The following is a 27,320-nucleotide window of genomic DNA, read 5'->3' as shown; positions in this document are numbered from 1 at the left end:
GTTTCCGGTAACATGCTCAAAAAAATTAGGGTGGGTAGGTCGGAAATTTTTAATTTTGGATTTTTTTTTGGGGAGTCTTTTCGGAAATTATTTTTCTGACAAAAATGAATACAAATAAGGGGGCTTTGCCTTTAGAGAACCAATAAGTTGATTTCTAACATCTCTTGCCATGTTAAAAGCATAAAAAGTGCAGTTTTGCAACAAAAACAATCTCCAAGGCCATATTAAAAACATTTAGGGTCGGGCCAAAAATTTAGGGTAGGTCGGGTTACCGGAAACGAACAATTTTTTTTTACGCCTTAGCACCTGGGAATATCGTTCAACATGTGAAGCTGTTCACCTGAGGTTAAACTTCGGATTTATATCGGTCAGTTCAGATTTATGGCCCTTGATTTAGTGAAAAATACGCATTAAGTGCTTAAAAAGTTTATGTTGCATATATCTTAAAAATATTTCGTATAGAGTCATGAAACCATGTAGACTGTTGACATAATGAAAACTGTTCATTAACTTTGCAGTTGAGTATTAACTGGAATATAATTTTTTAATGAGTTTGCTTACAATTTTGCAATCTTGCACATAATATCATCTGGCTTACGTAAGCGTTCCATTGACATCTCAGCTGAATCATAAACAAGGCTCATCAAATCAATTACAGAAATACTGTGTTTATATAAAATGTACAGATATTTTCCATGTACTGGCTAACTATTCTTAACGTCAGTTAACAAATTAAGTCTACGTTCTCATTGAACTTAATCTCAGTTTTTGTTTTTGAGGAAATTGAGTTTTATGATACTAAACTGAACTTATAACATAAGCTCTGTATTATCGGGACCATTTCTTTACATAATTTGAAAATATTTTGAGTAAACTTACCATTTTCAACAGAACCTCTTCTAGTAGGAGGGAGCCTCCGTGGCCGAGTGGTTACTTGTGATAAATTGCACGACTTATTTAAAAAAGAATACCTTGCTATACATTTTAGATGTTGGGCACTGCAAACACAACAACCGTCTATTATCATAACCTACTTTTTACGGTTATCTTAAGAAGGTTTAAGTTTAGCCTGTTAACTGTATGCACTAATGCGATCTAGGGTAAACTTATTTTGACTTACGAAATAATAAAAGTATCCAATTTCTGTTCCCAATGGATAACTGAGGTCATTCTTTACCCAAAGGTTATCTGAGGTTTCTGTTACAACCACGCTGTGTGTAAAAAAATGTTCTTTTTAAGTGAAATAAAAACTTTCATGTTAACTGCCAAATGTAAAAGATTTATAGGATCTTTTACGGGCAAACAAAACTGTTTGGTATGCAGATGAATATTTTCGGTCACCTTGAAAGAAATGGAAAGCAAGACTAAAGAACATTCACTCACCTCACTTATCATATTCTTCACACTCCTGTAAGGAAAACTTATGATCCAAGTGTTCACGTTTTGGACATTCCAGCAATGTCAGTAGCAAAAATCAGGGCTAAGAGATCTTGTCTTGCAGTTTGTTAGAGTTTGCCACTCCACAGTAAAATAACTCTTTTCTAATTATTTCCTGTAAAAATATGTATAGGAAGTTAGCAGTAGAAGTGAGAAGTAGTAATAGCTGCCAACTTATTTTGATGTAGAAAATCATATATGCAAGTGGGCTGACTTAACAAGAATTTTGCATGTCGCTTCAAATTGATTCTATTCGTATAAGTGGTTGCATTTGAAAAAAATTCCATGTTATTGTTTTGCTCTATTTATAAAAAGTGTGGCCTTAAGTTTATATTCTTTACAAATTGTTTTCTATTTAGTAAAACGACATGACAGAATGAATTTGGTTCAAACTTAAAATAGATCTTCCTCATCATCGTTCATGTGGGGAAGTTGGCAGTTGCTTGCGGAGTACAGGTTACATATAGTATACATACAACTTATTTTCAATATGCTTCTATGTAAATGTAAATACACAAGATTTACAACAATAAGCACAGTTTATACAGATACTTATCACGTCAAACACACTGCATAAAACTCGATTTGAAATGATTAGGGTTTTTTACCAGAAGTATAAATCAGTGAAATTTAGTTTGCATACATGTACACTCATCATCAGTTATAAAGATTAAAAGCAAACATTTGTCACAAAATGTATGATAATTAATGATTCAACAGTGCAACTTTTGAGTAAATTTTATTCACATGTTTGCAAACTTGTGTATGAAATTGATTTTACTTAAACTAAAAAGAGCTGTGCCACATTATCAGACACATGATATGACACATGGTGCATCACTTTTGCAGAAATATTCAATGTCACTGGGTCCTTTTTTACTTAGTTAATGTTTTCCGCCTATCTCAGTTATTACTTAATACATTTGACTCAGACTTAAAAACTATTGTCCAATATAGTCAGTCATACGCATCGGAGTCATTAAACACTCCAGGGATAGCTCCAGCTTCCACAGCAGTGCCATATTCATTATCCAGCATCGAAATAGTGGAGGGTGCTGTCTCCTGTGACACGAAATAGTGGTGGGAGCTGTCTCCTGTGACAGCTCTTGTTGAAGTATAAATGCTACTTACAGATTGTGGAACCCAGTGACATGCACAAGGTTGGTTTGACGACCCCACATACAACACATTGTTTGGCTAACGGAGAAATTATGATAAGTTGTTTGGGTGATACCGATGGCAACAATAAAGGTTCGTACAGGCAATGTTTTACTTTAAATTATAGAATGAAAGAAACTATAGGTCAGAGACCACCAATTCAAAAAAGTACAGGGAACTTACTGGGAATGAGGTAAGTGTATACCTGGGAATAAGGTAGCATCTGTGCGTTCTGATTGGTCAGTCATATAAACAAACCCAAGAAGTGATTATTTTTTTCAAAATGGAATGTTTTTACTGCATTTACAGTATTTCATTATACATTTTGACAAAATTTGCTACATTTTATGTGTATTGAAAAAAAAGTTTCATCAAATGAATTTCTCCCGCCATGACAAGTATGTAAACATGGGGTCATCTCATTCACACGAAAATTACTGAAAGTATCACTATTCATATGTTTTTCGTCCAATATTTTGGTGGAACTAAGATAGTTCTTGAAAAAAATGTGATTGGATATACATGTTTCGATATATGGAAGGCCGTACACGCCATAATGTTATAATGGAAGTCTATGGGAAAACAATTGGTGTTCTCTACCCTATATTAGAGCTAAAACGTGACTTTTGTCGGAAGCGATCACAGGTAGTATTAATGGTCACAAATCTGTTTCAGATGATGTAGAAAGACATTTTCGTACAAAAGTAAGCGTGAATTTTGAATATTTTTTAAATTTTGGCCTCTTTGTTTGACCAAAGGTGTGCCCATTTTTATCTGAGGATTTGGACCAGAAAGGCTCGTTTTTATGTCTGTAATGTCGGAGAATGATCAAAATTGGTAGACTTTATTTCTATTTCTTACGGAATGAATCGTATTTCAGCTTCCAAACAAAATCCTATACCAATAACTTAAATTTTCGCGAAAAAATGCAATAAAATGACGGCAGTGTCTGAATCTGGGCCTGTAAATCGACAGGGGGTGACCTTAGTAAACTGTCTGTATCTTTCTTAAAACTGAACATTTCTTGATGAAACTTTGTGAAACAATTGGTATTGGATTGTACTTAACAATAAAACTGTAAAATGGGAAAAAGTGAAACGAAACATTCATCTATATCTTCACTGCCATTTATCATTATCATCATCATTGCCGTCGTCATCATCATCGTTATCATCAACAGGAAGAAGGTCAACAGTATAATTATTATCGACATTATCATCATCAACAGTAGTATTATAATCATCATCATCAACATGATTATAAACAACAACAGTAGCAGAGGCATTAAGCAAAACAGGATAAATTGATTGTAACGTGATTATTTATAGGTCAGAAGTTCACTCAGAACATTTATTTTGCTTATGTAAATTAGAATTAAAAAAAAAACTGCAATCGTTTTCAGGTGGTTTTGTTACCCTTGATGGAGAAACATTTCAGCTGAAAGGCAGATGGGAACGGGGACCAGAAGCCGAGTATGGATATGATTACTGGTACCAGCCGCATTTCAACGTGATGGTTAGCTCTGGTTGGGCTGCTCCAAAAACCTTCAAACCTGGGTTCAATCCAAATGATGTTGGAAAAGGTAAGATACGAATGTCGCTTTTAAAAACGACAATATCGATGTGTTTTAACTGGTATTTCTTACTATGAACTAAACGTCAAGTAAGAAGCCAAATGTGATAAGTATATCACGGTCAAAAAAAAAAACGTTTGAAATATTTTATTTATCCAAAATACTATCCTGTATGGCAGAAAATATTCACTGTGTTTAAATTTACTTTTATGGCAGCTCGTTTGAACACTGTATTGGAGAAATCAAAACATGGAAAAATTGTCAACTGTACACGTAACATTTAATAGAGTATCAATGGTAGAAGGGATTTCGGTGGCTGGGCGGTTAAGGTAGATGGCTTCGAATGACTTGTCCCTTACCACTTTGGGTTCGCAATCTCGCTTTTGGAGTAACCTTTTTCATGTGAGGAAGCCATCTAGCTGGCTTGCTGAAGGTCACTGGTTCTACCCGGGTGTCATCTAATTCTTGAAATAATGCTCGAAATGGTACTTTGGTCCTCCTCCACCATAAAGAGCTGCAAGGTCACCATACGACGTATAAGTGTGATATTAAATCTATAAAAAGAAACAAACAAACACCAGTGTTAGAAATGTGTGAATGTTTTTGGGGAGGGAATTAACTATGGATATTTTAATTTTTGGCAATAGACCATTGATTTACTGGAAATCGATCATGGTGTGAAATTTTACATTTGCTGGCACATAGACCAAGTTATTTATGACAGACTCCTTATGCTATCCTTTTGCTTAATATTAAACAGACAAGTCTAAACAACTACACTGAATAAATATAATGTAAAGTTTTATTGTCAGTTACTTATTTCATACAAAGTGCCATAAGAAACAGAAGTATACCGCCCATAGCCATACTCAGTCCAGATGTAATGAAAGGAAATGTGTAGCTTTTGGTCTGGTCATACAACATTCCTACAATATTAATATACAACAGAAATAAAATTTTCACAAGTTTACATATAATCAGTTCAAACTTATTTCAAATTTTATGCAAAATATAAATATGTTTGTTAAACTAACATAGTTTAGCCGTAATGAATAAAACATATTTTAAATCACATTACAGTTTCATTTAAAAGATAAATACATAAACAGTTGTTAAGTAATATAAATAAACAATAGAATTATGTACAAAAATATCAGTGGCCAAACAGTTTATTTTTGTGAAACAATCAGCAACATCATACACCAGAAAAACTACGACAAAGTGCCTACAATACAAATGTGCATACTCTGTCAAATACATTAAACAAAGAAAAGAAATTTCTTCTTTGTTCAGGCGCATAGTACGTAACTCATGTAGGAAGAAGGCAAAGCTATACATCAACTCCGATAAAACATGTTGTTCAGGGCCATAGTACGTACCTAATGTAAGCGACATAGGAATGCCTCAACTCCAAAAAATATGTTGTTCAGGTACATAGTTCGTTCCTCATGTTAGCGAACTTAGCAATGCATTAACTCCACTAAACATGTTGTCACGGCCCATAGTGCGTACCTTATGTAGGGGGACCTAGCAATGTTATTAAATCGACTAAATATGTCGATCAGGTCCACAGTACGTACCTGAGCAATGCATCAGTTCCACTAAACATGAAGTTGAGGCCCATAGTGCATACCTACTGTAGGAGGACCTAGCAAGGCATCAAATCCACTAAAGGATACTCTAAGGGGTGAATTGGCATTATTTGTGACATTTTATGTTTTAATTTAATATAAATTCATCATATTTTCCTCTATCATATGCCAAAGAATGAATTTAAATGTTCAAATATAAAACCTTTATTTGAATAATATCATATCCAGGACAACCAGTAAATATTTGACATTTGTTTACAATAACACCTTTCTGAAAAGAAAAGCCAGGTTATAAATGTAGACACGGTATTTGTGGACCAGCAGCTAAGCATTTGATTTCCTGAATCTCAATAATTATAATGCGGTCATCTAAGTCTCTATGGGGAGCCTTAATGGCTATATTGTTTTGATGTAACCAGGTAAATATAACCGAATTTGACTGGCTGTCTTGGTAGAGAGGCCTATTTTTGTGAATAATTATTAGTAATGTTCAAACTGTCGACCTATCAATACATGGAATTGAAGAATGAAGTAGTCTGATTCGTTGGCAGAAAAATAAAGAAAGTTCGAAGTTCAGTCTTTGGGGAAGGAGGAGTCTGAGGATAAAGTTCAAATAATACATTTTCGTCTTTTTCTCAAAACAGAAATTCACAACTTTAAAAGTGTTTGAAGTGATTCAATTCCTCTATTTCTGACGGAATTGCATAAAAAATGGCAGTCGGTTTCTTTCAAGAGTGATTTATAAAACGAGTATCACAGTTTTGTAATAAATTAACCCGTTTTTGTATTAGATCACTTTTAATTCAGTAAGGAAGGAATCGATGAGCCAAAAATAATTGATTTCTTTGTAACTCTTTTTTTTTCTGACAATTTAGAGACAATTTGTGATACACTTTTGTAGTCTATGGGACTGCCACATAGCACACAAAAGTTTGGCTCATTTAAAGTACTTATGAGAGAGTTGAATCTGTCTGCAGATAACAATAGAGATTTACACATTTTGTTGATCTTGCAAAATAGCACCATTGTATAGCTTAATCGTTTTCCTCAGGCCTACAGTACGTACCAAATGAAGCAAAACCAAGCAATCCATCAACTTCATCAAGCATGATGTTCACGCCCAAAGTACGTACATCATGTTGGAGAACATCACAATACACCAACACTACAAAACATGTTAGTCAAGCCCATAGTATGTACCTTATGAAGGAGGACCTAACAAAGCACCTACTTCGCTGAACATGTTGTTTAGGCCCATACAAGGTACCTAATGTAAGAGAACCTAGCAATGCACCTTCTTCGCTGAATATGTTGTTCAGGCCCATGGTACGTACCGAATGTAAGAGGACCTAGCAATGCACCTACTTCGCTGAACATGTTGTTTAGACCCATACAACGTACCTAATGTAAGAGGACCTAGCAATGCACCTACTTCGCTGAACATGTTGTTAAGGCCCATACAACGTACCTAATGTAAGAGGACCTAGCAATGCACCTACTTCGCTGAACATGTTGTCTAGACACAAGGTACGTACCTAATGTAAGAGGACCTAGCAATGCACCTACTTCGCTGAATATGTTGTTTAGACCCATACAACGTACCTAATGTAAGAGGACCTAGCAATGCACCTACTTCGCTGAATATGTTGCTTAGACCCATACAACGTACCTAATGTAAGAGGACCTAGCAATGCACCTACTTCGCTGAATATGTTGTTTAGACCCATACAACGCACCTAATGTAAGAGGACCTAGCAATGCACCTACTTCGCTGAAAATGTTGTTTAGAACCATACAACGCACCTAATGTAAGAGGACCTAGCAATGCACTATTTCGCTGAATATGTTGTTTAGGCCCATAAAAACGGACCTAATGTAAGAGGACCTAGCAATGAAACCTACTTCGCTGAACATGTTGTTTAGGGCCATACAAGGGGCCCTAATGTAAGGGGAAACCTAGCAATGCACCTACTTCGCTGAAATGTTGTTTAGGCCCATACAACGTACCTAATGTAAGAGGACCAGCAATGCACCTACTTCGCTGAACATGTTGTTTAAAACCATGGTACGTACCTAATGTAAGAGGACCTAGCAATGCACCTACTTCGCTGAAAATGTTGTTTAGACCAATACAACGCATCTAATGTAAGAGGGACTAGCATGGTACCTAATTTCGCACTGAACATGTTGTTTAGGCCTAACACGGATCACTAATGTAAGAGGACTGGCCATGCACCATACTTCGCTGACATGTTGTTTAGGCATATAAACGTACAGTGTAGAGACCAGCAATGCACCTAATATCGATATGAAATGTTGTTTAGGCCCATACAACGGACCTAATGAAGAGGACTAGCAATGCCTACTCATCGATATGAACAAATTGTTTTTAGGCCCATACAACGTACCTAATGTAAAAGGACCTAGACATGCACATAAATTTCGCTTGAACATTGTAGATTTAGGCCCATAAACGTTTATTAATATATAGCGAGAATAGCAATTGCACCTAATTCGCTGAACATGTTGTTAGACCCATGATACTTACCTAAGGTTAAGAGGACCTAGCAAATGCACCTACTTCGTATGAAAACATGTTTTAGACCCATACAAGTACTAATGTTAAGAGGACCTAACAATGCACCTACTTACCTGAAAACATTTATGTTATAGGCCATCATACCCCAAAAAATGAAGAGGCCCTACAATGCGCCTACTTCTGAACTTTTGTTTAGGCCCAGTACGAACTCTAATGTAAGAGGACTAGCAAAGCACCAACTTCGCTGAACATGTTGTTAGGACCCATACATACGTACCTTAATGTAAGCGGACCTAGCAATGCCACCAATACTATTTGATTCAGGCACATAGTTGTCCCCTTAGGAACTTAACCATACAAACGTACGCCAATGTAAGAGGGACCTAGCAATGTAAACACTACTTCGCTGAAACATGTTGTTTAGGCCCATGTACGTACCTAATGTAAGAGGACCTAGCAATGGTAACATATTTCGCTGAATTTGTTGTTTAAAACCATCAACGTACCTAATGTAGGAGAACCTATGCATATGCACTATAATCCGCTTGAATATGTTTTTTTTTTAACACCTTTCAAAACGTACCATATGTAACGAGGACCTAAGACATGCATCCTACTTCGTGATAAATGTTGTTTAGGCCCTATGACAAGTATTTTTTTATGTAAGGTAGAGACCTAGCAAGCACCTACTTCGCTGAAAATTAATGTTGTTTCAGGCCATGGTACGTACCAAAATGTAGGATGTGAAATAGCAATACACTTAACTAGTCTGAACATGTTGTTTAGACTTTCCAAACAGAAATTACCTAAAGTGGAGGACCTAGCAATGCACTACTTTCGCATTGAATATGTTGTTTAAGGCATTACTAAAAGTACTAATGTAATAGGAACCTGCAATCACCTACTTCGCTGGAAGGACATGTTGTTTAGGACCATACAACGTTACATTAATGTAAGAGGACCTAGCAATGCACCTACATTCGCTGAATATGTTTTAGGCCCATACAACGTACTAATGTAAGAGGCCTAGCAAATGCACCTATCGCTGAATCATGTTGTTTAGGCCCTATAAAAGTACCTTAATGTAAGAGGACCTAGCGTGCACCTACCTTCTGTCTGAACATGTATGTATATAGGCCAAACATTAACGGACCGAATGTAAAGAGGTCCTAGCAAATGACCTACTTCGCTGAATATGTTGTTTAGCCCATACAACGTACCTAATGTAAGAAGGCCTAGCAATGCACCTACTCCATTAAAGATGTTGTTCAGGCCCATTGTACGTACCTAACGTAAGAGGACCTAGCAGTGCACCTACTCCATTAAACATGTTGTTCAGGCCCATGGTACGTACCTAATGTAGGAGGACCTAGCAATGCACCTACTTCGCTGAATATGTTGTTTAGGCCCATACAACGTACCTAAAGTAGGAGGACCTAGCAATGCACCTACTTCGCTGAACATGTTGTTTAGGCCCATACAAAGTACCTAATGTAAGAGGACCTACCAATGCACATATTCCATGGAATATGTTGCATTGGTAGGCCCTTACATTAGGTCTTTGTAGGCCTAACAACATTTTCAGCGAAGTAGGTGCATGTTAGGTCCTCCTACTTTAGTACTTGTAAGGGCCTAACAATGCATATTCGCTGAAGTAGGTGCATTGCTAGGTCCTCCTACATTAGGTACGTACCATGGGCCTGAACAACATGTTTAATGGAGTAGGTGCACTGCTAGGTCCTCTTACGTTACCTAATGTAAGAGGACCTAGCAGTGCACCTACTCCATTAAACATGTTGTTCAGGCCCATACAACGTACCTAATGTAAGAGGACCTAGCAATGCACCTACTTCGCTGAACATGTTGTTTAGGCCCATACAACGTACCTAATGTAAGAGGACCTAGCAATGCACCTACTTCGCTGAACATGTTGTTTAGGCCCATACAACGTACCTAATGTAAGAGGAACTAGCAATGCAACTGCTCCATTAAACATGTTGTTCAGGGCCATTGTACGTACCTAATGCAAGAGGACCTAGTAATGCACCTACTTCGCTGAACATGTTGTTTAGGCCCATACAACGTACCTAATGTAAGAGGACCTAGCAGTGCACCTACTCCATTAAACATGTTGTTCAGGCCAATGGTACGTACCTAATGTAGGAGGACCTAGCAATGCACCTACTTCGCTGAACATGTTGTTTAGGCCCATACAACGAACCTAATGTAAGCGGACCTAGCAATGCACCTACTTCGCTGAACATGTTGTTTAGACCCATACAACGTACCTAATGTAAGAGGACCTAGCAATGCACCTACTTCGCTGAACATGTTGTTTAGGCCCATGGTACGTACCTAATGTAAGAGGACCTAGCAATGCACCTACTTCGCTGAATATGTTGTTTAGACCCATACAACGTACCTAATGTAGGAGAACCTAGCAATGCACCTACTTCGCTGAACATGTTGTTTAGGCCCACACAACGTACCTAATGTAAGAGGACCTAGACATGCACCTACTTCGCTGAACATGTTGTTTAGGCCCATACAACGTACCTAATGTAAGAGGACCTAGCAATGCACCTACTTCGCTGAACATGTTGTTCAGGCCCATGGTACGTACCTAATGTAGGAGGACCTAGCAATGCACCTACTTCGCTGAACATGTTGTTTAGACCCATACAACGTACCTAATGTAGGAGGACCTAGCAATGCACCTACTTCGCTGAATATGTTGTTTAGGCCCATACAAAGTACCTAATGTAAGAGGACCTAGCAATGCACCTACTTCGCTGAACATGTTGTTTAGGCCAATACAAAATACCTAATGTAAGAGGATTTAGCAATGCACCTACTTCGCTGAACATGTTGTTTAGGCCTATACAACGTACCTAATGTAAGAGGGACTAACAAAGCACCTACTTCGCTAAACATGTTGTTTAGGCCCATACGACGTACCTTATGTAAGAGGACCTAGAAATGCACCTACTTCGCTGAACATGTTGTTTAGGCCCATACAAAGTACCTAATGTAAGAGGACCTAGCAATGCACCTACTTCGCTGAATATGTTGTTTAGACCCATACAACGTACCTAATGTAAGAGGACCTAGACATGCACCTACTTCATTAAACATGTTGTTTAGGCCAATACAACGTACCTAATGTAAGAGGATCTAGCAATGCACCTACTTCGCTGAACATGTTGTTTATGCCCATACAACGCTCCTAATGTAAGAGGACCTAGCAATGCACCTACTTCATTACACATGTTGTTTAGGCCCATACAACGTACCTAATGTAAGAGGACCTAGCAATGCACCTACTTCGCTGAACATGTTGTTTAGGCCCATACAACGTACCTAATGTAAGAGGACCTAGCAATGCACCTACTTCGCTGAATATGTTGTTTAGGCCCATACAACGTACCTAATGTAAGAGGACCTAGCAATGCACCTACTTCGCTGAACATGTTGTTTAGACCCATACAACGTACCTAATGTAAGAGGACCTAGCAATGCACCTACTTCGCTGAACATGTTGTTTAGGCCCATACAACGTACCTAATGTAAGAGGACCTAGCAATGCACCTACTTCGCTGAACATGTTGTTTAGGCCCATACAACGTACCTAATGTAAGAGGACCTAGCAATGCACCTACTTCGCTGAACATGTTGTTTAGGCCCATACAACGTACCTAATGTAAGAGGACCTAGCAATGCACCTACTTCGCTGAACATGTTGTTTAGACCCATACAACGTACCTAATGTAAGAGGACCTAGCAATGCACCTACTTCGCTGAACATGTTGTTTAGATCCATGGTACGTACCTAATGTAAGAGGACCTAGCAATGCTCCTACCTCGCTGAACATGTTGTTTAGACCCATGGTACGTACCTAATGTAAGAGGACCTAGCAATGCGCTTACTTCGCTGAATATGTTGTTTAGACCCATACAACGTACCTAATGTAAGAGGACCTAGCAATGCACCTACTTCGCTGAACATGTTGTTCAGGCCCATGGTACGTACCTAATGTAGGAGGACCTAGCAATGCACCTACTTCGCTGAACATGTTGTTCTAGGCCCATGGTACGTACCTAATGTAAGAGGACCTAGCAATGCACCTACTTCGCTGAATATGTTGTTTAGGCCCATACAACGTACCTAATGTAAGAGGACCTAGCAATGCACCTACTTCGCTGAACATGTTGTTTAGGCCCATACAACGTACCTAATGTAAGAGGACCTAGCAATGCACCTACTTCGCTGAATATGTTGTTTAGACCCATACAACGTACCTAATGTAAGACGGCCTAGCAATGCACCTACTCCATTAAACATGTTGTTCAGGCCCATGGTACGTACCTAATGTAGGAGGACCTAGTAATGCACCAAATCCACTAAACATGTTGTTCAGGCCCATAGCATCGGACATTCTCTCCATACCAATGATTTCTACCAGAACTACTGTTGTCTGAGAAAGCAGCACCGCTATAAATTCAAATTATGTATAATGCAATCATTTGTTCGAAGTAACTGATTTATGTTAACAGAGAAAATAATAAAAGTTCTTAAAAAGTAAATAATAAAAGTTCTCTCACTGGAAAGAGCAGAAATATTTGTTACATGTTTTTAAACGTTTATTTGTCTAGTGTTAATATTAAGAAAAATGTCATAACTAGAAACAAAAGTACAATATTTACCTGTTGATACACCAAATGCTGCAGCATATAGTAACAATGCTGCATAGCTAGATAACAAAGGCACCAGTGTTGTACTGATCCCGGCGACAAGAAGTGCTACTTTGTAAAGAAAGAGGCTGAAAATAAAATAACAAATAATGGGTTTCTTAGATTAAATATAACTTGCTACGGGAAAAAGTTTTCATTGCATCTCTAATTAAAATGTAAAAATAGCATTTTAACAGGTTTTGTTGATTTAGTAGGCATTATCCGACTATGCATTAAATAGAAGAAAGTAAAATAGTACGACATATCATGCTAGATACTGTTAGAAAGCAAGTTTCAGACACACAAGTACACGCATGCAAGCATACTTGTATGTGTTAACGTACAAGAGTAAACCTAAATCATAAAGACATATTGATGTTTCCTATATAATGTGTTTGACGCGTTCTTGTAACATTAACTACTCAAGTTTTATGATATATCAAATTTGTCTTTAACAAGGTCAAAAAAAGTTTTATCTAATATTACCTGTTCATAAATGGTCTATCAGACACGTACCCAAGCACAATACGACCAATTACCGTACATATACCAATTGTAGAAATGATCCAGACGGCCTTTGATCCACCAATTCCTTAAATTGATGAAAGAAAATAATAGAATAATATGACACTTCCTTTATAGTTTTTCTTCTGTAATGTTCAGTTATAAGCACAAAACTTAAACGATGGTTCCATTGAGTAGCTTCATTTGTTTAAGATAAGTAGATGTATTTCAAGCAATAACTACGTCAGTATGAAAGAAACACATTTGAGGAATTTGATATTATAATTCAATTATGTTTACTTATTAACTATTATATATTAACTATTAAGTTATTAACTATCGCCTGTAATTTGGAAAAGAAACATTTGTAGATCTACTAAACATTATGTACATTTTATGTTTTGTGTATGCTACAATAATAAGAATGTCTAAACATATTTACCACACTGAATTGCCATACCAGGAATGCCTATAAACGGGAAATAAAATCCGAGAAAAAAGAGAATTTGAGCACAATAAAACAATATCATCTCATTCTGTCGTAATATATGAAATAAAGATAGCTTTGGCATTTCGCAGCAAAAACATCTGGAATATTTCTTAGTTTCTCTCCCGGAGAAAGAATTTCCAATGCCTTTATTATAGTCATAATCAGCGTCTTGGAGCATTTTCTCTGTTACAGATGCCTCTTGTAATTCTGTTTCGATGTCAAGCTTTTTATCAATGACAACACTTTTGACTTGAACTATTTCTGTTCTGTGTATTTTTTCAGCGATTTCATTATCCGTTTCATCACACAGTTTACAAGGTGTATTTGAAGTGTTGGTATTGCTATGTACATACTCCACTGTTACGTCAAGATAACCATTAGATTCATTATTTTCCCGTTTTGAACTTTTAGACTCTTCTACTACGAACTTATTTCTAAATATAAGTGAACAGGGTACACAATTCAGCAGCAATCCGGAGCAAATTAGTAAAGTACCACGCCATGCATACGCATCCAGAAGATGTTCAATTAATGGACTGTAAGAAAAAATCGTTTATGTAGAACATATTATTTTGCATACTTTGTAAGAAAGGCTGCATGAAAATTTATTATCTGTCAAGGTTATTTCAAATATTATTGTGATGGATTAATGAAAACAGAAGTAAATACAGTCGGACACCTAAGTGTATACATCAATATTTAATTTGTCCATTTCTGGTGCTCCCCTTCTCTTTTATCTATACTCAACATTAATGCTTTAATCTATCAAACGATTATTTTGTTGTATGTGTGCCTGCATTAGCTTTTCCTGCTGGACTTTTATCTAAGAATAATGATAGGGTTAAGGAGTACAAAGCCCGGGTCGACCCTGTAGTATAGTCTTTAGGAAACTCTTCTTTGCTAGTTACAGGTTCGAGTCCCGAGAGAGTGGAATTCAACCATTCTTAGCGTTAGTGCAGATTCGAGTACATGTACCAAGATGAAGTTTCACTTGGACTTTCTGTTAAATCGAAATAAGGTAGGTATATCATATAAACATTTTAGCTAGCATTCAAACCGCTATCACCAGGACGGCCGTGTAGTTACAGTTCAGACCTATCTACTAACTGCAAAAACACCACAATCCATGCTCCATAATTTGAAAGACTTTGTACCTGAAAACAAAAGCACCAGCACCCGCCCCCGAAACAGCAATTCCACATGCAAGAGCTCGATGTTTCTTGAAGTACATGGTAACCTCAACAACAGCTGGGATAAATATCAACCCATAACCAACACCTGCAAATACTTACAGATAATTAAACTCATCAACACTGTTCTATAATTGTTGTTAATTTATTGCGCAATAAAACACGTTTATGTATAATTTATTATTGATATATCATTAATGCATATAAGAATACATTGTATAATAACACTTTTACATAAACAATACCAGTTTATATATCTCTGTTGAGCCCCAGGGCTTTATACGAAAACAAATGCTAGTGTGAAAGACATACCGCTTTACCTGTGAGAAATCCTAGAGAAAAGTACATAAAGTACAGATTTGGTGCAAATAGTGTAAGGATGCATCCGCAAAAAGACAAAATCGTCCCAGTACAAGCGACCACACGGCTTCCATGACGGCGAAGAAAAGTACTTGCCAATGGACCTGAAAATGTAGTTATTTTTTCCGTTTCAACAGAAAATGTAATAAGCAAGTATCAGTTAAAACGTAGTATTTAGGTACATTGTATTTTAATGCGAGTATGTCCAATTGTAAAATATGTACATATAAATAGGAACACGTTTATAAATTTCCTAGATTCATGAATGGCTTCTCTGGCATTGTATATGAAGAACAACATTGAAAAGTACATTTTCTAATTAAATTAAACCTTTTGTTTAGTTTATAAATTGTTAAGAAGTGAAATAAAGCTGCTATATGTGTTGTAATTAAAATTCCTCTTTGCAGTTTATATCTTTGACAAGTGATGGCGGCTAAGTGCATACTTGTACGCTTTTCTAAATCCCCTGATGAGAGAGATATTTGAAATAGAATTATCTGAAGCAGAATGGACAATTTTTTCCCTTTTTATCATTTGGAATTTCCCAGTGCTATTAAATTTGTACATACAGCGTAATATTAACTAATAGAAAAACAGATGTCTAAGCCATATTGCAAACACTTCTAAAACTGGTTTTATTGAAAATTCTATTGTCTTATTTACAATTCAAAAATTGAAATTAGTCAACTTTACAAAAGTTAACAGGAAAAATAATTAAGAAAGGTTTAGGATGTAATAAGCCTGTTACAACAGTTAGTCGCTGGTTTAAACCCGACGTCTATAGCTAATAAGCTGTAGGAATTTGTATATAGCAGAATAATATCTAAATTAGGAAGATGTAAAACAGAAAAACATTCTACAAGATAATGCCACAAAGTATAATTGTTTTCTTCATGAAGTAAACATTGCATGTGAAAAGTATATAAAGTAAACTTGACAGCTATGAATATAGGATTCAATGTTTTAACTAAGGCATATATGTTGAAATATTTAAGAGATCTTTTGTAGGGGACAAAAGATTTAAATCAATCTTGTTTTCTTCAAAATTGCCCCGACAGATATTTTGATAAAATCAAAAACGATTCCAGAGTATGTATGCAATGCTTGATCTACGTGGCTTCTTAAATAGTATTTGTAAAAGAAATAACGATTTCTCCCCAACATCAAACAGGTTACATGACACCAATTCATTTCCTTCTTTATTTCCAATAAACGATTACATCTTCATACATTATTTTCAGAACCTTAGAGCATGTCACTGTTATGAAAGCATATTTATAGCCAACTAGTAGAGTATGTCTACTTACAAACTACTGTGTTTATATAGCTAAATGTATGTCACGAATGGGAATATGTTTTAACAGTTAAATAGGTTTTACGCCAAATACAAGATGGGTATTTCAATAATATTTGTTTTTCCATGACCCCGATGCATACCTGAAAGGTACAATGACCCTGTCGTGATAGATGCAATCCATGATATCTCTGCTTTATTGGCACCGAAGACATCTTCAAACGCTAAAAACAAGATACCATACGAATACACTATCCCGTGCGTAATAAAATGTGTCATAAACGCAACAAACACAACAAGCCAGCCACGTGACCCATCATACTCTACTTTATTTTGCATTCCTTTTTGTGTCATGCCGATGTCCTGTCATTTGTTTATGCTCATTTGAATACCTGTTGAAAGATGTAAAAGGATTTTAATTTGTTTTCAACAGATAAACCAGACAACGGAATCAAAAAATTACTTTTTGGTAACAGAATCAACGCAAGTGGCAACTGTTACTGAACAGTGGGGCAAAGAATGAGTTTAACATCATCAGAAAATATCATACTACGAACAAATAAGGACGACGCAATGCTTTTACAAAATACTTTCAGTTTCTTTTGACTTTGCAATATTGACCCTGCAGAGTATATTCATTTCTCAATCGGCAGACATAGTTCCTTATGTTTTCATCATTAGAGGACAGGAAACTGAAGGCTCAAACATTTGAGTTTTGACCTTGACCTTGGACTGGCTTGAGTGCATTTTGAGTTCTGCACATCGTCTTGATAAGGGGAATATTACAGCGAAATCATATTAAAATCCTTTAAGGGGTTTATGAGATACAGAGCGGACACAAAATTGAAGGCTCAAACCTTTGACCTTAAGCTGTGCCTTGACCTTGAGCCAACATAGCCGACTCATAAGTTCTGCACATTGTCTTGATGAGATGATCATTTGACCCAAGTTTCATGAAAATCCTTCAAGGGGTTTAAGTTATAAGAAGCGGACACAATAATTGTTACGGACGGACGGAATGACAATCGAACGGACGACGGACGAAGACCATTCCTATAACCGCCCACCATTCGTGGCGGGGGATTAACAATTGTCAAAACTTAGACAAAGATGATATATTCTTCTGACTGCATCACTAACGCAGGTTTTTCAGTAAGCGTATCCGGTATGTTATTTCGAAAATAAGACCAGCTACTTAACGGATGTACGCAACATGTAGTGTTGTTCTTGTCGCTCGTTCTAACAGTGAACAATTGGCATTTTAAATCTTTTGTGCAGATAATAAGTTTTTATAATGGATACGATTTTTTTTCTAATTTTCATATCGTGGTATGAAAACAAAATCATGTTTTGACTACGCCGCTCGTAAAATGTTTTATTCCACACCATTCGGTGAAATATTCATTGAAAAAGCTTGAATGCCCTCTATGTATACATTAACGAGTCAAATAACTGCTGCTTTATTGCTTGGCGCACAGGACAGATCTAGGACTGGTCAGCCCGGTGTCTGTATAATGCGATTGGGTAGAGTTTATACCACGTGTCTAGGATATCATTATACGTGTCTAGGATATCATGCCACGTGTCTAGGATATCATTCCACGTGTCTAGGATATCATGCCACGTGTCTGTGATATCATGCCGCGTGTCTGTGATATCAATCCAGGTGTCTAGGATGTCACGTGTTTATGTCACGTGTCAAGGATATCATGCCACGTGTCTAGGATATCATTCCACGTGTCTAGGATATCATAACATGTGTCAAGGATTTCATGCCACCTGCCTACTTCGTGATATTCCAGTGTGGCAGCACTGTAAAGTTTGGCATTGTGCTCACTACTACAAGTACCAACCGTCGATTATATGACTGAAAAATTGTTGAAAAAGACACTAAACTTGAACACATGCACACACGCACGCACACACATACACACACTAACCTAAAACATTCATATACTAATTACAAATGAAACCTCAAGATGTCAAATTATCATACACCTTACTATAAATAGTATTAAAAAACTGCATAGTGCAGAATCCTGTAACCAAAGCCGAATAACCTAAAATGGACACAATGAGCGCATTTTGGACCGCCAAGGGGTGAGTGACATCAATTTTGGCATATTTTTACACTGTATCATCACGTTACAAAATTCGTTAATGTCTTTATCTTATATGGTTCACTGATTTAAAAATCAAGTTATAGTCATTATGTTTAGGTATACGATACACAATTCATTAAACGGCAATGGCGGGCCTGAAGCGGTAAGTAGCCGGGCAAAAATTTCTACCTACCATAGTATACGTAGATATAGCCCAGACCAATCAGGAGTACATTGAATATCCCTCGGGTATATATACTTATGTACTTATATAGGATGACTAGACAGCGTTTGCTCTTGAAACGCCACTGTTTAACCATGTTTAAGTCTGGAAGGGCTTCGACCCAGTTTGAGGTCATATGGCAAGGAATATAGACAGAACTTACAAGAACGTACAGGTAGGATTCCGACCAAGTAGTTGGAAGGCAGTGCAAGTTACAAAGAAACCCTTCAACTCCGGAAGCTGTCTGGGTTCTTTAGCGAGCCTGTTGTAAAGCACCCATATATTGCACTCTTATCCAAATGTCGGTAATTAAAATTGGAGCAGCGGGGCTCAAATTCTATATAACATTCGAATAAGTTTCCCATATAAAGGTACGTTGTACCTGAGACGCTATTATTGACTGCAAACTAGTCTAGACGCGAAAACAATCAGTGCCGGTGCGATTTCTGAAAATTACGAGAAGCAAATACGTCCTGTTTTACAACTCGTTTATTGATGTTGCTGCATGCATGTGTTTGCATACCTGTATGATACATAGTGTGATATAACTTATTTATAATGCCTCGTTAATGATTCTAGCAAAACAGCAATTAAATACGAACCGTAATCTTCTACATTAATTTTTTTTATATCATCGAAAAGTATGTTGTAAATCGAAATTATAAACATTTTTTGCTCTTTTGGTGTATTTCTAGCGAATTATATATCCCTAAAATAAATATCACTAGTACAGTGCCTTCGACAGTCTTCATACGAAGATAGTATGAATGCTTGAAAATTTGATTAAATGTATATTAACAATACTTAATATGACATAATGGCTGACCAATTAACAAAAACTTCTGAATACAATTTAGTTTAATTCGGGGTTTCATTGATGTTAGTCAGGTTTCGTTTTTTTCCCCGTTTATTTTATATATATTTTTTTATTATGATAGGTCTATTATGTTCAAAGTCATATTATAGGTAGGTAAGTCTTGACTCTATATTTCATTTACGCAGTTTTACTTGTAGTCGTGTTTATGCTCCCCCCTCCACCCCCATCATTTCCACTTCTCTGTTTTAAGTTGTGAGCGTTAACAAAGAATTTTTCTTAGGCCTAAGGACAAAATTGCTTCGTAGAAATTTTGGACAATCACTCAAGTTTATATTGCTGCATTGTGTTAAACGGTAACGTATATATTCTTATAAGAAAAAGAAAAAAAAAAAACAAGTAAAAATGCATGATTCTGCGACCAGAACGGGAAGCAAGTTACTACATTTAGTATCAAGTTTCCTGTTTGGAAAGTGGGGAAACACCATGGATATTTTTCCGAACGAGAAAATTGTCCTACTTTATATTGGTTGGAAAGCCTTTTGCATTTGTATGTTGAATTGTTATCTTTAGGCAGTCACAATGCAAATGACAGCCATCTTAAGATTTAGCTGTATATCTATATATTGTCTGTACTTAAATTATCTATGAATTGAAGAGCAATACCTAGCATTTACATTTTTCTGGTCAAACTTGTTAAAACCATGATGATAATGGTAGCCGTCTTAAATGGAATGATTTGTAGATTTAAGTTTAGAACATTGTTCGATCACCTTCCTTGACCTTTTCTTATAATCTAGTGCTAGATCTACCCTGGAATCCAATCTTTTTCACACTCATAACTATGTTCTTGTAAGCGATGTCTACATTTCCTAGCCATTTTGAGCTCAAACTGGTTTGATAACCTTCCAGACTTAAACACGGTTAAAATAGTGTACTTTCAAGACTCTAGCGGCTAGTCTTCTTATAAAACCATACAGGACTACCCGTACTTGATCCTGGTAACGACTTATACATCTACTTATTTTATGGTAGCCTACAGGTTTAGTCGTGCTTATAACCACTTCGGGTCCGCCATTTCTATTTCATGAGTTGATTTTTATATGCCTAAACACAATAACGATTACTCGAATGTATTCTGGATCAGTAGTCATTACAGATATCGAAATTAACGAATTTGTTTATACGCGACCATATTGTGATAAACTGATCGTAAATAATACATTCTACTTACCACTTGTCCATCGCCAATTATTGATTATTGTCAGCCAGCTTTCCAGAAATGTGACCCTTTCCGGTTATCCTTCTCTTGACCGGGATAAAGGCGTATCGTCCTTAGCGTTTGCTACTATTTTAGTAAAGTGTATATTACTCAAAACTTACCGAGGTATTAAATAAATATCAACATATACCCAGCGCCCTGCTAGTTAAAATGGAGTTTTATACATTTTTATATGCACGAGGGCCCCTCGTATCGTTACTTAGCATAAAAACATTTTCTTAGATTAGACTCATTTATGATATATAATTGCTATTTTAAATTCATCGAATGTTGTCAAATCACTCGTGAAAAATAATTTTCTTTTCATACACATTTTTGATATAAAAATGAAAAATTATTCATGACCTAGATTAATAAGAATATTTCTGTTTTAAAATATATACAAATAGATTGAAATAGTCATTTATTATTACAGTTCTATGATAATTAGAGAACAGACTTATATTTCAAAATATAAAAATAAAAAAGCATACTTTTGTACTCGTATTCATGATATTACCGGATTGAAATGTACAATGGCCTAGAATTTTTCATATTTTGTTCTCGAAATAATTTATCATTGCATTTTTTCTCTTCAAATTGATATCGTATCAGTGCCCAAGAATACATAAAATTGTTTCCGGAATTATCCAGTAAAAATATAGAAGAAATTATATATCTGTCAAAAGTAGTGACAAGAAATACCGCGAAAACATTGCATATATACATTATATATCATCAATATTTCTCGATATAAATTCATAACTTTACTCAATGACATTCACAGTACATTAGGGGTTCCTAAATATGACCATTCAGAGAGCTGCTTTTTCGATACCTTGCCAGTTTTCCACATTGGGTATTATCAAGTATAGTTTACAATGAACATATATTAGTGATTTAGAAATAATTATACACCCATCTTTAGAAATCGAAAATAAGGATTTTTCACTGCATATGCCCCAGTATGATGCTAACAAACAACCAAACTTTTGAAGTTTCCACTGAAATATTATATCGATATTAATACTTTTATTTTAGTTAAAAGTTTTTTTAGTATTTACAAGGAGTTACGATAAGTCCGAAGTAATTGTATCATACCAAGGTGAAATTAGTATCATTCCACAATGTTTTGGACATGTTAAAATTATGAATTTCATTAGTAAGTGCATTTATATATAGATATTTTGCTAAAGTTACTTATTCCAGGAAGCGATCTTTATATATATGCAATAGACTCCACATTATTCACATACTAATTATACAACATAATAGGTAAGGGTAGATTTCCCGGAAGCATAGAGCACCACAAACACAGCCTCAGAGCTACGCATTTGCAAAGTAGGCCCATAAAAACAAAAAAAGCTGTAACGGAAAAATATTATAGACGGGTTGCTTCAAAAATCCAACAAGTACATTTTAGTTTTATGCACAGACATGGTTAATGAACAGAAATGAGTTACCTTACTAATACAATCCGCTTTTAACCGGTTCCAATCCACTAGTGATGTACACAATATACGATGTGGCATTCACCTTAACATGTACCATGTGTACTGTATTGGAGAATGTGCCTTATAACACTGTGATCCAAAATTCCCTGTATCGGTTATAAACTTTATAATTATTGACGGAATTTCTACAAATATGTTTTAAACGAGGTATGTATAACAGTGTACAAGTTTGTACTACGATTTTACCTGCATTGAATAAATGCTTTACTGGATATATACTTTATAAGCTGTTTCCTGTCATTTTATCTTGTGTTTTTATAAAATGTAGTACACAGTATGATACGATATTTTGTAGACCAATATTCTTTTATTAATAATGGTTGACGATTAGAATTACACATCCATATATCTACACGAGTGTTTAACTCTGAACTATTAATAAATACTGAAAATCCTGATTTTTATTAAGGAAGTGTGGTGTCGAGAAAAAAATCCATGTAGATAATGCCGTCAGCTGAGTGTCCGCATACATACATAATTATAGTGACAGAGCTAAAACTCATCAAGGAGTCTATTATTCTAATGTTATTTGCAAAAATATAATCGCCATCATATGAAATGCTGTTTGTTACTTGCAATAAAAAGGAATTTTCTGTGAAATCTTTGAATTTTCAAAACTGTTTTTTTTTATCACACATTACGTTTGCTGTCATCGTTTTCATTAGTATCTGAAAGTAAAGTGAAAATGGTGGCAATTTACAAACTTTGTTTTCTATTGTTTTCAAAACGTTAAGAGTAACTTATTTTGTAATGCTAAATAGAAATTGTTTTTAATAAATCTGTAACATTTATAAAGAAGTATCGAAAACTTTTAGAATTCGAAGTGACCTTTTGGGGTACAAAAATGATGTTTTGTGGCAAAAGGGTTTATCTTTATCACTTTAGGTATAAATTGAAACTAAGAAATCTTATGCCGGTTAACTGATATGTTTGTTTACAGGCATGGTAGAAACAAGCCTCTTCTTCAATTTATTAAATGTTGAATTACAACGAGTTATCATTAAATTTTGAAATACAACGAACTTCATCAAATGATGGTATAAAAAGTCTACTCATTGTTTTTATATTTCCAATAATGGAATCATTTACCCTCTTGTTTCGAATAAAAGAAAATATTTTTTACATCTGAATTAGACCCTTAGCTTTTAGTATATGATTTACAGACATATGAATAACTCACCGAAAATGTATGTTAGTTCTTTTTTCTGGCCCTTCAAAAAAACTGACGCTAGCACTTGTGCTAGAGAGAGTGCAAGTATTGACATATGACATATACAACCGTACTATCACAAGTATAACTGTACTTGTGTAGGACATGGTAAGTTTTATGAGTATACATAATGTTATTGTACATACACGTTTATATTAATGCTCACACATGCAAGGTCTAAATGCCATCCCATCTGTTAAATATCTTCTAATAGATTCTATCATATTTATGATGTGAGGAAAGTTATTTCGAATTTATAAATCATGTTGAAATAATGCTGATACAGATTCTTGGTAGTTTTTTGGATCATATACAGTTTACTCTATACACAAATCAGAAAATGCAACTTTTGAAAATAAACAAGCTTACTCTTTACATTTTCACTAAACTGGATATGGGAAAGGCCAGTTTGTATTGAAAAAAAAATGTTTAAAGACCAAACAATTTTGTCAGACCTTCAATTATTATAATTTTTTTTTACAATTACAAGATTGAATATCCAACAGGGTAAAGCCACGTTCCTAAAATGCAGCGTCCCCAAAGCGCAATCCATGGCACACAGATGTGCACAAGACAGACTACCACACGTAGCAAAACACACGCACAGACAAAGACAAAACAAACACATGAAGACAAATTGAACTACTACATTGTAATTACCAAACGAATAACTTCTAAATGTGTTGCAACATACCTGTGTTCTTAAGTCTGCAAGTAAACTTTCCCATATGCAATTTAATGAAAAATACATTCTACAACGTTTCTTGGAATAAGGCAGCCTTTCACCAATGTCATACATTCATGTTTGTAGTACGAAACCGTCATCTTATCTCGAAAGTTCTTTTACACCCTTGCTCCACTTTTAGACAAAGGTAACAGGGAAAATCTACTAACTAATGAATCATTCAGTGCTTAATACACTCAATGCGTATACGTTTGAAGCGACTTTTTCATACCTTATGAGAAACATAAAATTACCTCATAATCTTTTAAAACCGTACTTTGTTATAGGCATTAAAACATGTACATGTACATGTACGAGCATTTTATTGGATGGACTTAGTCTCTATATGTTTTGTTTATGTCTAAATGAATATCGACATAATTGATGTCAAATTGTGTATTCCCAGAAGCCAAATATTTCATGTACCCCTTTCATAACGGAAGCTGTAACCCAGGGAACTGGAAGGAAGAGATCTAACGTGTGTTTGTAACCCAGGGAACTGGAAGGAAGCGATCTAAAGTGTGTTTGTAACCCAGGGAACTGGAAGGAAGCGATCTAAAGTGTGTTTGTAACCCAGGGAACTGGAAGGAAGCGATCTAAAGTGTGTTTGTAACCCAGGGAACTGGAAGGAAGCGATCTAACGTGTGTTTGTAAATCATGCTTACTTTGATACTAGTAAACTTTCGCCGATAAAGTGACTAAAAACAGTCGGTCTTGAACTCTTTAATAATGGTATAGAATTCGCTCCAATGAATCACATATATTTTTGAAACACAGAAGCCTCTTGAATTACTTGTTGCAAATGTAATATCTTTTAAATGATATTATTTTTTTCTGAAATAATACTACATTACTTTCAAACTTTGAAAATGGTAGCCATCTAAAATGAGGGATCTTGCTGTTGAACTTTTAAAGCAGCATGCCTCCAGATTTGGCTAAAAATAATCTTTCTTTCAAATAGACGTTTTGGTTATATAATGAACATTAGAATATGAATTTTTTTCTAACATATTTTAAAAATTCCAAATCCAGAAAAAAAGATGACCGCGTCGGGAATTGAACCCCGGACTGCCGCGGCAATAAAGACATTTTCCCGTCGTCGTAACCAATATATAGCTGAAGTAGTGAATAATGACTTTAAAATATAGATATTTATAATCGAGACAGTTTATCTGGAGTAATAGCGTGACAAACGCTTTTCGATTTTCATCGTAAAAAGTAGCAAAAACAGCAAATGCTCATGTGTTTCCGTAACATAAATATTGTCGATAATATAATTTTAAAGCTTCTATTAGAAATATAGCACTTTATTTCAGATATCAAAAAAAAAAATTGTTGTCGAACGATCTGGAGGCATGCCGCTTTAAAGTTAAGATGTGTTGAACGCTTCGTGCTTGTATCACTGCTTCAATTAATTCCCTTATTCCCAGTTGAAACAAATGCTTGACAAATGCTTTTCACAAGAGTTGGCATGATGTATATCAAAGTGCGGACAGACAGCATCTTATCTTATGCATCCGGGTAGGTACCATAACATTCACTTAAAAGATAAAGAACATAAATGGGTTACCTTAAAGTTATGTCCTAGGCCCAAGACACCATTTTCAAGTTCCTTCCTATTTTAGATGCACATAAACTTGTAAAATTGCAGTTGCCTGAACTTCAAAATTAAGGACAGAAATACATTTGTACTTTAAAAATATATTTGTACTTAAAATATATGTTTTACCTAATCAGTCAAGATAATAGGTAAGGGTAGATTTCCCGGAAACATAGAGCACCACAAACGCAGCCCCAGAGCCACGCATATGCAAAGTAGGCCCACAACAAAAATAAGCTGTAACGGAAAAATATTACAGACGGGTTGCTTCAATAATCCAACAAGTACATTTTAATTTTATGCACAGACATGGTTAATGAACAGAAATGAGTTACCTTATATTTTTCGAATTACTAATACAATCCGCTTTTAACCGGTTCCAATCCACTAGTGATGTACACAATATACGATGTGGCATTCACCTTAACCTGTACTGTATTGGAGAAAGTGCCTTATAACACTGTGATCCAAATATACCCTGTATCGGTTATAAACTTGATCAATTATTGACGGAATTTCTTCAAATATGTTTTAAACGAGGTATGTATAACAGTGTACAAGTTTGTACTACGACTTTACCTGCATTGAATAAATGCTTCACTGGATATATACTTTATAAGCTGTTTCCTGTCATTTTATCTTGTGTTTTTATAAGATGTAGTACATAGTATGATACGATATTTTGTAGACCAATATTCTTTTATTAATAATGGTTGACGATTAGAATTACACATCCATATATCTACATGAGTGTTTAACTCTAAACTGTTAATAAATACTGAAAATCCTGATTTTTATCAGTTTCAGTTTCAGTTTCAGTTTATTGGCAATCAGCAATACATTTACCTTTGGCCATTTACAAATATAAAAAACTTATGGCAAAGACAATCATACACGAGAAAGTGAACATATATACAGAAGACAAAGAACAAAACAGAATAATTGTATTCGATCAGAAGACAAGTAGATTTTCAAGAGTATTCTTTCTTACAGTTAATGCTTCT

General features: G+C 35.5%; 2 protein-coding genes across 6 annotated transcripts in view; one reads left to right on the top strand and one right to left on the bottom strand.

Moving 5' to 3' along the window:
- Window positions 1-27,320, top strand: part of LOC123554834 (methanethiol oxidase-like) — a 136,292-nt gene that overhangs the window by 10,904 nt on the left and 98,068 nt on the right. The window contains exons 4-5 of the mRNA XM_053547700.1: window positions 2,571-2,688; window positions 3,998-4,179. Coding sequence (XP_053403675.1) covers window positions 2,571-2,688; window positions 3,998-4,179 — 300 coding nt within the window. The remainder of the gene's footprint in view (window positions 1-2,570; window positions 2,689-3,997; window positions 4,180-27,320) is intronic.
- LOC123554835 (monocarboxylate transporter 13-like) lies at window positions 4,953-26,902 on the bottom strand. 5 transcript variants are annotated; one of them, XM_053547693.1, is made up of 9 exons: window positions 26,652-26,902; window positions 17,012-17,260; window positions 15,535-15,678; window positions 15,179-15,302; window positions 13,977-14,560; window positions 13,517-13,622; window positions 13,004-13,119; window positions 12,666-12,791; window positions 4,953-5,094 (listed from the first exon to the last, which is right to left on the bottom strand). In XM_053547693.1, exons 2-9 carry the CDS (start codon window positions 17,220-17,222, stop codon window positions 4,985-4,987), a joined length of 1,521 nt encoding a protein of 506 aa, XP_053403668.1. In that variant the 5' UTR covers window positions 17,223-17,260; window positions 26,652-26,902; the 3' UTR covers window positions 4,953-4,984. The 5 variants fall into 5 exon arrangements, with proteins under 5 accessions (XP_053403668.1, XP_045201130.2, XP_053403670.1 ...); XM_045345195.2 differs by lacking the exon at window positions 26,652-26,902 and adding an exon at window positions 22,732-22,926; XM_053547695.1 differs by lacking the exon at window positions 17,012-17,260 and having other exon boundaries at window positions 26,652-26,899.

Source organism: Mercenaria mercenaria, chromosome 7 (genome assembly GCF_021730395.1).
Source record: "Mercenaria mercenaria strain notata chromosome 7, MADL_Memer_1, whole genome shotgun sequence".
In the NCBI taxonomy this organism is placed as follows: domain Eukaryota; kingdom Metazoa; phylum Mollusca; class Bivalvia; order Venerida; family Veneridae; genus Mercenaria; species Mercenaria mercenaria.
This window is presented reverse-complemented; position numbering and strand designations above follow the sequence as displayed.